The sequence below is a fragment of the Haliotis asinina genome, chromosome 8, assembly GCF_037392515.1.
Source record: "Haliotis asinina isolate JCU_RB_2024 chromosome 8, JCU_Hal_asi_v2, whole genome shotgun sequence".
Classification (NCBI taxonomy): Eukaryota; Metazoa; Mollusca; class Gastropoda; order Lepetellida; family Haliotidae; genus Haliotis; species Haliotis asinina.
Genome location: NC_090287.1, coordinates 28,640,976 through 28,654,230, shown reverse-complemented (window position 1 = coordinate 28,654,230; position 13,255 = coordinate 28,640,976). Strand labels below are relative to the sequence as shown.

Here is a 13,255-nt window from a genome sequence, read left to right as displayed (position 1 = left end):
TATTGTGAGCTCTTCTCATGGCATCAGATTCCATGTCATTATATCATGCATCATGACCAGAGTATTACCTCATGGAGAGGTCTGCAAAACCTACAACTTACAACACCACTAAACATTGCTTTCAGTTATTCTTTTCTTCACCAGTTTTTGTATTATAGTTTTTCTTGATAATAGGAAGCAACAAAACATCTTGGAAATCAGATTAAGGCACCAAGCAAACTCTTTCCAAGATGAGGTCTTCAAAAAAGCAAGCTACATTACGTATTCAGTGGAACACGCTACATGCCAAATTCATGACATGATGCCTTCTAGAGAATACTTTCATGAGACTTTCAGCACAACACAGATGACATCTTCAAAAGAAAATACTCCAAAACAAGAGATCTCCTGTTCAAATTACACCTTTGGGTGTAATAACACCTACATCTTACAGAATCAACACCTGCCAGAGAGCTACATAACCCCTTTCAAGAAGTCTTCAGAAGACCCTACAATATCACACCCTGCCAGACATCTCCATAACACCTTTCAAGAAGTCTTCAGAAGACCCTACAATATCACACCCTGCCAGACATCTCCATGACACCTTTCATGAAATCTTCAGAAGACCCTACAATATCACACCCTGCCAGACATCTCCATAACCCCTTTCATGAAGTCTTCAGAAGACCCTACAATATCACACCCTGCCAGACATCTCCGTAACACCTTTCATGAAGTCTTCAGAAGACCCTACAATATCACACCCTGCCAGACATCTCCATAACACCTTTCAAGAAGTCTTCAAAAGACCCTACAATATCACACCCTGCCAGACATCTCCATAACACCTTTCAAGAAGTCTTCAGAAGACCCTACAATATCACACCCTGCCAGACATCTCCGTAACACCTTTCATGAAGTCTTCAGAAGACCCTACAATATCACACCCTGCCAGACATCTCCATAAAACCTTTCAAGAAGTCTTCAGAAGACCCTACAATATCACACCCTGCCAGACATCTCCATAACACCTTTTATGAAGTCTTCAGAAGACCCTACAATATCACACCATGCCAGACATCTCCATAACACCTTTCATGAAGTCTTCAGAAGACCCTACAATATCACACCCTGCCAGACATCTCCATAACACCTTTCAAGAAGTCTTCAGAAGACCCTACAATATCACACTCTGCCAGACATCTCCATAACACCTTTCATGAAGTCTTCAGAAGACCCTACAATATCACACCCTGCCAGACATCTCCATAACACCTTTCATGAAGTCTTCAGAAGATCCTACAATATCACACTCTGCCAGACATCTCCATAACACCTTTCATGAAGTCTTCAGAAGACTCTACAATATCAAACCCTATAAAAATCTCCAGAACACATCATACACCTAGATATCTCCTGAGATCCAACAACACGAAGCCCCCTCGAGAACACCCTACAACATTATCCAGTAAATGGCAACTACAAGATGGACAACCCAACTGTATAACTATCAACAGCTTTAGAACACTGTACAATATGAAAACATCAGGCAATAGGTCGACAGTGCCTTCACTTCCAACATCTGCAGGTAATTGTTGATCAGATAGTCCCCTGTCATCAGCATTACAGCTGCCCTGCTTCAGATAGCCAGGGGCTGGTCGTTACCCTGCAGGAAACAAATTAACTCAACTTTGGCCCTATATAGCTGACACATCAGTGTCACCACTGGACACTTGACATATGTGCATCAATCAATCAGTATGTCTTTTTGATACGATAGTGAGAAAGTGAAGTTTTACTCTGATTTTAGCGATATTCCAGCAATATCACAGGAGGGGACACCAGAAATGGACTTCACGTATTGTCCCCATGTAGTGAATTGAATCCGAGCCTTTGGTGTGACGAGCAAACGCCTTTACCACTAGGCTATCCCACCGCCCCTGATATGATAGTGAGATAGTAAAGTGTTACGCCTCTTTAAGCAATATTCCAGCAATGTCATGGCAGAAGACACCAGAAATGAGCTTTACGCATTGTACCTGTGTTGGGAATCAAATTCGAATCTTAGACGTGACAAGCGAATGCTTTCACCTCTAATTGATATAATACAAGATGCCATGCATAATGATTCCTGCATGGACTGTGCAAAAAAAACCAGACAAGTCTTGCTTCATGCTGTTGTTTCCAACAAGTAACCTGAACCATGTTACAAAACACATTGTCCCTGTTAACGACAGGTGGATCCTGCAACAGTGACAGATGCATAAGTAGGAACAGTGCTTTATACATGAAACCTTATCATAGTGCTATGTATTTTCTACAGATCATATTCCATTACTCATTTCCATATAGGTCAAACCGGAAAAAATACTGTGGTTCTGATCACACTCAACTTGAAATTAGGGGAAGGACAACTTTTTTCTTCCATAAGGCCAAACCAATCTTATTTCCTGTTGATCATATTTTTTTCAAATATAAGAAGAAAAAAATTACCTCAAAAATTAAATCGTAATGCTAATTTGAAAGTGAAATACTCTCGAAACCAGAGTCAAACCTGACCTCTCACCCAACTCAATTTTACTTGAAATACACAAACTAAAAGGGATAAGTTGGAAACTCATATGGGGTTTTCTTTGACTGATTTGTTTATTTAAAACAAGAAGCAAGTCATCAATATCTATCACAATGACAAAATATTCTTCATGAATGCGTCTACTTATTATGGTGATGTCAAATGTTTTGGTGTGTATATGGCAAAGGAGAGTATTGAAAGATTTTTAAGTTCTGCTCCAGAAAGTAGCACTACCACCAAATCCAGTTGAAGTCAAACAAGTTACCGTGGAAACATAGAAATACATTTTATTCAGAATTCCAAAACTAACAAAAGGCACCAGTAGACTATTACACCTCTATGCACCAAGTTTGGTGACAAAAGGGTGAACAGTTTTTAAGTTCTGCTCCACCAAAAAGCACACCCACCAAATTCAGTCAAATTCAAATTTGTTCCATTGGAAACGCAGAAATATATTTTATTCAGAAATCCAAACTGCCAAAGGCAATAGTGCACCACCAGATCTATCTATGTGCCAAGTTTGTTGAAGAAATAGTGAATGGTTTTGAAGTTCTGGTCCTGAAAAGACACATAGATGGATGGACAGAGCGCATTTTAATGAAAAAATAATAATAAACTTCCCTCTTGCCTTAAGGTTTTCTGAGGGCAAAAATCTGTAAAACAAGAAATACAATTTGTCTGCCCTAATTATTTTCAAAATCCTTCAAACTGTGTAGAAAGTTCTGTATAGGTGATATATTTTCGTTTTCGCTTTGTCGTTAAAAGTAAATAATTCTTATCTGCCTCTTTACCTTGAATTATTGAGATATTCAGAACCACATCATGTTTACTACAATCCTGATGACTTCATATGATCCTCAATGTGTGAACTTGAGAAGCAAATGAAACCCTATATTGCAATGGAACAATACCTTCCACATACTTCCTGCCTTGTGAGTATAGTGATTGTGGGTATAGGAATATCATGACAGTCTCCTAGGCCACTGGCCTCCAGCAGCTGTCAGTATATGAGTGAGCTGAGTTTAATCTATCTTATCTGGGCAAGGAGGTAAATGGTTGTTGTTTTATGCCGCACTCAGTTGTATTCCAGTTACATGGCTGCAGTCTATAATCAAATCTGGAGCAGACAATCCAGTGATCAAAAACATGAGCAACAATCTATGCAACTGGGATACTATGACATGTGTCAACCAAGTGAGCTTGATCATCCAATCACGTGACCTGAATCTTGACCCGAGGCAAGTTTCCACCAAAGTTGAACAAGTCTGCTATTATGGAGTTATAGTTTGCCTGGACTACTCAGTCGATGCATAGTTCAATCCAAAATATACAGCAAAATTGACATACTGTTCATGGTGACTGCCATGCAGATTGCAGTCAGAGGCAGGAATTACAGAGCATGTCAGCTTGAAATGGGTGTTGACAAAAAACTTCCAAATCTTTTCATGTTTCTTATCAAGCATTTTTTGTGTAATTTTATGCATGCCATGACGTACCAAGCCTTTTACTTAAACTGATATCTTGATTATCGACCATTCACTCATCATTTGGAATCTGTTTCCCTTGAAGCAAATGCTAGCAATATGAGATATGGAATCTGATTGGTCAACAGGAGGGTCAATACAGGTGTGGGTGTGGGTGTGGGTGTGGGTGTGGGTGTGGGTGTGGGTGTGGGTGTGGGTGTGGGTGTGGGTGTGAGTATGTTGTGTGGGCATAGGCGTTGCCATGTTGTGGGAGTGTGAAACTCCAAAGACCAGCTGAGCTGGATGGCTTCTTCAAAATTCACTCTACCTGACAGCACAACTTCCACAAGACTGGCCTCTCCGATCGTGCTGGGGTCATCAATGAGTTGTAGGACATTGGCACAGTTCTGGCTATGTTGGAACAACAGAATCTTGTCCACAAGGTTGTAGAAGCCATGTTCAGGGAACTGGAACACAGAAGAGACATGCACTATTCAATATCACTGTACTGGATATTACACAAGAAGTATCTGGGGTAGGGAAACAGCCATATTTAAAGTAGCACCATAAGCCTGTGAAAAGGCATTACTGCCAAGACAGTTCTTGTTTCCAGCTGCAAGTCTTTTTTTTTTTTTTATGGAGGAGACATTGATTCATGTATGTGAATATTTACAATTGATGGTTACACAGATGGAGAAACACATGTCAAAACAAGAAAACAAGTACCTAATCAGACAGTTTATTTGAGCTCAAAGATAATTTAAACTTGCAAAAAAGTATTCTTTCCACTTTACTTAAATGCTACTCAAGCTATCACTAAGATTATTGTCCTTTAACATGTGAGAGGAATCTTTACATCATTTGACCTTAATAGTTTTAACACAATGACAATACAGCATCAGTCATTTGTTCACATGATAAAAACATATTTTAAATGAAATAATAAGAGAACATTAACACTATTACAACCTCTCCAACATATAAACAACTGACAATGCAAAAAAGTTTGGTGGCATTTCCACTGAACACCAACATTAAACTTGGTTCTAGTGTCAAGAAAAACTTGTAATGTCATTTTTAGGGCCAAAATACTAGCCATTGTTTACCCTTTGATCTCCCATCTTCAGAAATTTACTTGCCTAACAAAAGAAAACTCAAAACATACCTCAATTTCCCAGGTTGGTTATCATGGACAATATACATAAGGTTTTATTTGCACAGTATATCGACATTGCAATACCTTGCTACAATACTAAATGCCAATATGGCATTTGTCATAACTTTCGAATAATATATAACCTTTAAATCCTGAAGCAGACATGCATAATCTGTGTGACATGTAACAGCTGACATGGATTTGTGACATAAATTCCCTTTTGGGGCTTGTGACCATCAGTGTGAGGCCCCAAATCTGGATTCCACTTTACTGCCAACAGGGGAATTGAATGGCAATCAATCATAAAGTCTGATCTACTTGCCACACATGCTTTACAACATCTTTGAAAAAGTTTGCAATAAATTTTGAGTTTTCACTCTATTTCAAACCAAAATATAGATGTGATACACTTTTGAAAACCAAACATGCATGAAAGGTATTATTAGCATATATTTATCATGTTTGTTTAATCTTCTGTTAATTTTTAACCGACACTTCTGTCATAACATGCAACCTTCAAGGTCACTCAACCAGAAATTACAGGCTCTCAACACCAAACTCTCTTGTAGGCAAAAGTGAAAATGCAGTAACTCTGGATAATTTATGAATATGGGTAACTGTAAAACGATGCATGCTGACAAGACTGTTGCGACTCCACAATGAAGCCCATTGGTCTGTACTAATTAGCACCCATTAACACAAGTGTTAGGGACCAATGAATATGGCAATGATTCAATGAAAACATATCAGCCCATCTGACACTTTTTCCCTATCTGAGCAACTGACTGACTGATTTTCACCTTATTTAAACACGGGGCCAGAAGTAAACTGATTTAAAGATTAGCTGAAGATTAGCATATTTTCCTGGTTGAACAAAGTCTGTGGTGCACATATGATTCCCTTAATACAGAAGTACATAGTTCTGAGTACAGGCATGCTGCAGGGTTAGAGAAAGACATGCTGCTGAATACAATTACTAGCATGTGCATATTCCAATATACACGGAACCTGTGTACAGTGGAGTACAGTGGATATATAGTGCACATATCCATGTAACTGGTACCTGCTCAAGATGCTGGTATTTTTTCACTAATCTTTGGATGTCAATCTCAATGGCACCTTGTATTATCAATCTGAACTCCCTGGGATCATATCTACTGTCAAACACACGTGTCAAAGTTTGATGTCAAATTTGTTGTTTTATGCCTGATTTCTCTTACTTTGGTCATCATTCTGCTGTTATGTCCCACCGGTCATTACCTGAAATGTTTAGACAGTTCCCTAAATCGAAAAGATACAAGAAGGACATTTCATATCTGGAATTATGCTTTCTTCTCAGGGAACCCTTTATAATTATGGCAAGGGTCCCCTAAATAGTATCTACAGAGTAAGTGACACCTTCTGCACGTCATGTACAAAATCAATGACCAGCCCTTCCCTCTGCATATAATCTTTAAGCAAATTTTTAAAATAATTTATGTCCAATAGTGCTGACCCTCTACTTCCCTTGCACAAAATGGGTGACCCATCCTAAAAATCATAAAAAAATGTGAACGATCCCTAAAGTACAGATTCCAGTACATTTGTATTACATTTGTTTGTTGTTTAACAGAGAACTTAATGGTCGAAAATAGATCAACCAGCTAGGTGGAAAGCTGCAAGTAAAGTTGGAAAGTAATCTTGACATCTACTGCTTGAGGAACCTTCTACACTGTCAAGGTACACACAGATTACAGAATTAACCATGCCATCAAGCCTCATCATCTCATCAAATTTAGTCACCTCTTAGAAATAGCAATAAAGCACTGGCGGCACTTACCAACCCAAGTCCCAACAGGATTCAAACAACAAAACTTTTTATAAAGGTTGTTCACATTACAATTACCACTGCCAAAAGAAAATCATCCTTGAAAGGCATTCTTGTTCCTTCAGATAATTCACGATTATCAATAATGTTCATGTTGAGAATAACTGACTTTCATTCTCAGTGCCAAACTAGAATGTACATTTATAGATAATTACATTTTGTTACCAATACACTGAAGAAACAAAACAATATGATGATTATTTTTACTGACAAATATCAGGTTTTCATTTTGTTGTGTTCAAAGTTTTTACTTCTATTTCCTCTGAGCCATATTTTCGGAATGTGAACTGTGCAATAGAGGCAAATGAAAACCCTTAGTCAGCAAAATATACACTCTTAGCTGTTTGTATGCAGGAATGTATGTGCTTGTGACACTGAAGTTTATATATAAAAGCCAAAGCAATATGTCACAAGGATTTAATTTATCAGTAAATAAAAAATGAAAACAGTGTAGTTTGTTTACGATCTACTGAAGACTGCTGTATACTTACTCAAATATTCATAAGATTAGAAGCTTTTTTAAAACAAATAAAAAGTAGATTTTTCCATAAAAAGTTATTTAAGAAATACTAATGCCACTTACGATTGGAAATGTGCTGCAGTTCGAAGCTCATGAAGGCAATCACTAGATTCTCTGGTATCGAGTGAACTATTTACAGACAACAATAGGAAAAAGAACACAAAAAAACAGCAGTTTGAAAGGAAGGAGTGTAAACAAATTCCTTTTTGTCATAAGAATCTTGACTACTTTTTTTTTTTAAATTTATGCAAAAAATATAGAACTAAGAACAGGGACAATTTTTTTTCATCCCAGATCACAGAAACTGATTTTATACAGAAAGTGTGATTGGCTGGAGCAGATAGAAGGGCAGAGAATTGTTTCAAGCCTGATTATCTGTAATCCGCACATATGAATTTCCTTATATGCCAGTAGAATCTTTGATATTGGGACTTGTTATTATTGGTGCTGATGTATTTATTTTTCCCCACTAATTATAGCCTTGAGCAACCAATCAGAAGAAACTGTATACTCTTTACAATTTAATAAAAACATTGCACATCATCAAATGATGACAAAAGAGGTATCAACAAGTATAAAAGTATAACAGGATCATACATTACACCTATCTTGCAAAAACACCATTACAACAATAAGTGTATTATGAAACACTATCATTCTGCATTACATGACCAAATGTTAATTTGTCGTTTTTACATCAAGGTGACTATAAACAGATTAAAATGCTGATTCTTTAAAGATGGAAAGACAAGCATTAAAACTGAAAATGTTTGAAAATAATCACATATTATTAAACTTCAAATAGCTGAACAAAGTATGGACAAGTATCAGTGAAACAAAATGTCTGTATGGAAACATTTTAAGTTAAAATATTACATCAACATGCCACATGTTTTGATAGACTCATGACGTATGGGGTTTGACACTGCACACATCATTATTACAAGGTGCATGCATATGTGTGTGTGTCTGGCTGAGCTTTTAATGAAGACTTCAGTCAGCATCATTGGGTTTGCAGATTGAGATCATATGCAGTAGTTTAACTTGTAACACCATGCTCTGACATAGCACACTCACTCCGAAACATCATATACACCACCAGTGATGTAGACACATTGGAAAATTACTGATGAATACTGAAAAATCGCTAAGGCAGGTCCTTAAATCTGCCTTCTAGCATTTACATTAAGGTGAGTGGGTGATACAGTCAGCCAGTCAGTCAGTCAGTCAGTCAGTCAGTCAGTCAGTCAGTCCGTTTAGTTTTACACTGCACTAGCAATATTCCAAATATATGATGGCAGTCTGTAAATATTTGAACTAGGACCAGACAATTCACTGATCAACAGCATGTGTATGGATCTACGCAACTGGGATATGTGACATAAGATGATGATGATGATGATGATGATGATGATGATGATGAAGAAGAAGAAGAAGCTAACATGTGCATGCTTTAAGTGCACATACTATACTTGTAAAACAGAAGGGCTTCATCAGAGATTTGACCATGTCCAAAATTGTCCAGTAGGTTGACCAAACAAGGAGGCCTATCATCAAATTTACCAAAGTGGTAAGTGTCTACAAACTGAATTAGTCAGGGCAAGCCTCACACATTAACCTTGCCCAAAACAGTGTGCGAGCCAACTAACACTACTTCAGAGAGTCAGTACTGTGACCTCCATATCTGCTCATGAAGAAGTAAGCAGGTTTTCCGCAGCAATGAAAACTGTTTCCAATAAATGTGAAGGGATGCAGATTTTGGATGTTTACCACTTGAGTAGAAGCCATTAACCAAGAACTGGGGCATATCTGAGATCCAAACTCACCATCTAGCATGGGAATGTCAAAGGGTCTAGCGGGGTAGTCTCATAGTTAAAGAGTTCTCTCGTCATGTCAGAGACCAAGGTTAAAGAGTTCTCTCGTCATGTCGGAGACCAAGGTTAAAGAGTTCTCTCGTCATGTCAGAGACCAAGGTTAAAGAGTTCTCTCGTCATGTCAGAGACCAAGGTTAAAGAGTTCTCTCGTCATGTCAGAGACCTCCTGTGCATATATGGTTTCTCTTTCATGGTCTGGGGGCTGTAGGGTAGCCCAGTGGTTAAAGCGTTCGCTCGTCACATTGAAGACCCGGGTTTGATTCCACACACAGGTACAATTTGTAAAGCCCATATCTGGTGTTTCTCGCTGTGATATTGCACTCCTAAGAACACAAAACTATTTATAAGATGGTTTAAATGACTATTCAGAAAACCAGGAAATAAAATACACATTTACACAGAAGCATGCATATCTTGCTTCCCATAGTACAACATACATTAAAAATCAAAGTTATAACCATAAAGATCTCAAAGGAGAAATGAAAGAAAAGGAAAGGAAATACACTACACAGCAAACAATGAACAAGTGTAAAACATTTGCAAATATTTTGACAAAATTCCTTTCATGTCAAATAAATCAAGTTACTGCTTACTTCAACTTTGACTTCGTGCAACTGTATTGCAATAATGTTCACCCAAATAAGATAGCACAGAAGTCTCACTGCAGTCCACATCCGCCTAATCATTCTACACCGTATTTACCTTAATTAATACCCACTTCCCAAAAGGGCTTCAACAAATTGCAGTGGCTCCTTCCCACTAATAAATTGAACGTATATCATCTCCAAGAAAAATCCATAGCCAACCCTCATTAGTGACTCTGTCCTCAGCACTTGGGGATGAGACTTAACAGCCAGGGGCATATTGAACCCATACAACTTATACAGCCAGTAATCCCAGTAGATCATCTTGATGTCATCATATAATCATAGACACAAGGATAAGCCTGAGACTATTCTTCAGCAAAATGTGTCTGGTGCCAGCAGTGCCAGTTTACCTTACTGGTTCAAAATGGGCTTTGATTTTGGTCAGTGTTCTCAAACATTAAAGAGGCACTTCTTGTTTTTGAAGAAGATGAAACTGGTGAAACTGGTTTTGGAAATTACTGTTTGTTATCATGTGCCAGCATTGGTTATTTACCCTGTGGTGTGTAAGACATAGTGGTCACACATGAAACTCATTCACTAAAGTCACACTTCTCACATCTGAAGAAGACCATGTGGTAGCTAAAACCATAGTTTTTATGGAAATATGGTAATTCCTAATTCAGTTGTGGAAGGATTATTATGATTGACATACACATCTAAGCAAAAGTATATCACCACCCATTTTTATTTCACTAAACTGAAATTCAAAAAGTGATTAATTGAAAACATGCTTGTGTAACAACATGTTTACAGAAAGACAAGAGCGTTGCTGTGCTATTGCAAATGGCATTTTGAATATATTGATCAATATTCAAGGTTTTAATATTCTTCAATGAGTGTGTGTGGTGGGCAAGTTTTTAGTTTTTAGCAATATTCTAGTAACATCATAACAGGGACACCAGAGATGGGCTTCACTCATTGTACCTACATGGGGAACTGAAGCTGGATATTCTGTGTGATGAATGAATGCTTCAACCACTATGCTTCTCAAGTGCAACAACTTTAATGAAATCCAACACTTCTGAACGTAAACCCAGGCCGTAAGTAAGGGCATGGAAACAGCAAGATGTGTAAATCATGTCTCTGTCACAAAGAAAGAGGTAAACTTACATGGAAAGTTGAGTTATCAACCACTATCATCATGTGTGAACCAGGCATTCTGATGACGCTTTCAACTCTCCTGCCATCGAAACATACATACATACATAAGTGCCTAATCCAATTCCTGTATGGTTTGAACAGTAAATGTTCAGTGGATGTTCAGTGGATGGACAGTGGATGTCAGTTGGATTGACTTTTAGCAGGCCAGTTCAAAGTGTCAATAACATATTTGTGCAGATGGCTACTCAAAGCTGGACACAAGCACTGTCGTCCACAAAGACTGTATGAGAACATGGTGGGTGGTTGTAAAGGTGGGAAATTGCTGATGGTTAAAGGATATATGTCAGATACCATTCCCCGTTGAGATTATCTGAATTTTATCAGGTCCAGGTTACAATCACATGATCAACATCCACAAATGATGTTCCAAGTTGGATTTCATCTAGCAATTCATATCAGTAACTTCCTTCATTTGTTGATTTGCTGATTACCATATTGCTAACAAAGTCTCATCAAATGTCAGAAGATGACATATCAGTTCTATGCAAACCTATGATTTGCCACTTAATATTTTCTGACAACTGGTGCCTTGCCATATCAGAAGTATAAACGTTACACATGTAAGACTGAAACATGCTACTCAGAACAGACTGAGATAAATGCCACAATTGTGAATACACATGTAGGAAAGGAGAGCAAGTGGTACATGGACTGCACATGCAAATCATGAGTGAGTGAGTGAGTTAGTTAGTTGGGTTTAATCTGCTTTTAGCAATATCCCAGCATATCATGGTGGAAGACACCAGACATGGGCTTCACACATTGTACCCATGTGGGGAATCTAACCCAGGAAGTCCACATGACAAGCAAACACTTTAACCAGTAGACCACCTCACAGCCCCCTACATGAAAATAAGAGACAATTATTCTACCATGACTTCAGTAAATACTGGATTGTGATTGGTTAATCAAAGTCATTCAGAGGTATATAATCACGTTTTGCCCCATTCATTCATTCATTTTTGCCACATATACATTTCATAAATTGCCCAAAGTAAAATACTTTTAGTATTTAAAAGGAATATTACTTTGACTAGACATTTTTTCTTTCTCCCACCTCTCTTTACGTTTTCTAAGGAAATAAATACATAAAACCAGAAATACACGTTGTAAAATACTTTTAGTATTTGAAAGGAATATTACTTATGAGTTTTAATCTTCCCTCTACCACACCCCACCCCCACCCACCCACCTTCCGGCTTTATGTTTTATGAGGACATAAATACGTAAAACTTTATTTCAAGAGTTACCAGGCCTGAATCAAGTAAGTGAGGAACTGATGTCCGATAAATTATTCAGTAAAATCCCTATATCCTTGTTTAATGTTACTACATCGCTAGGTAGCCAAATTTGGGCAAGGCAACTTAGTGGGAGATACTACAACCATCAATCATATTGTCCGGGTATTGTCTAGGTTTACGATGACAATAAAAACAAAAATCTGTCAATTTAGCCTCATCGACTAGGAGGTTTGTACTGCTTTAACTTATTCAAGGCTGGCTAATGGTCAAATAATTTGGAACTCATGTTTAATCAAAGCAATAAAGTTTTTTCCAAAATCAAAAACTCTTACCAATGATATTTATATGTTTCCAAAAATATCATAAGCAAGTGATTATAAATCATTGTAACATAGTGATGTTACATGATGTTCTTAAGGTGAGATTATTTGGCTCAAGTAGTGGCTTCCATAACAACATGCAATACAATCTGCTAGGGCAGACAAAAAAAAAAGTTAATCCTAAACAGCAGAAAGTTAGAATAAAAAAATAAAACTGAAGTATAGAAATCATATGAAACTCCCCTTAATCTGGCACTAAAAGCAAATAAGAAGTAATATAACATAAAACATTTGGCTTTGTTAATGTGGCTGACAGCACTGGAATTGGATTTGCCCAAGAAATTAAACTGGGATACATTGCAACATGAGATGGCATATTGTGAAACATATTGCAATATACTTTGAAATGTGCAAAACTGTATGTCAACACCTGAAGAAATGGTTTTTTTTAC

The 13,255-nt window shown here is 37.5% G+C and overlaps 1 protein-coding gene across 3 annotated transcripts in view; it reads right to left on the bottom strand.

Annotated features, from left to right (window-relative positions):
• The window catches only part of LOC137293505 (serine/threonine-protein kinase D3-like), a 106,088-nt gene that overhangs the window by 80,365 nt on the left and 12,468 nt on the right, over window positions 1-13,255 (bottom strand). For all 3 annotated transcript variants that reach the window (XM_067824082.1, XM_067824083.1, XM_067824084.1), the window contains exon 2: window positions 4,346-4,484. In XM_067824082.1, coding sequence (XP_067680183.1) covers window positions 4,346-4,484 — 139 coding nt within the window. The remainder of the gene's footprint in view (window positions 1-4,345; window positions 4,485-13,255) is intronic.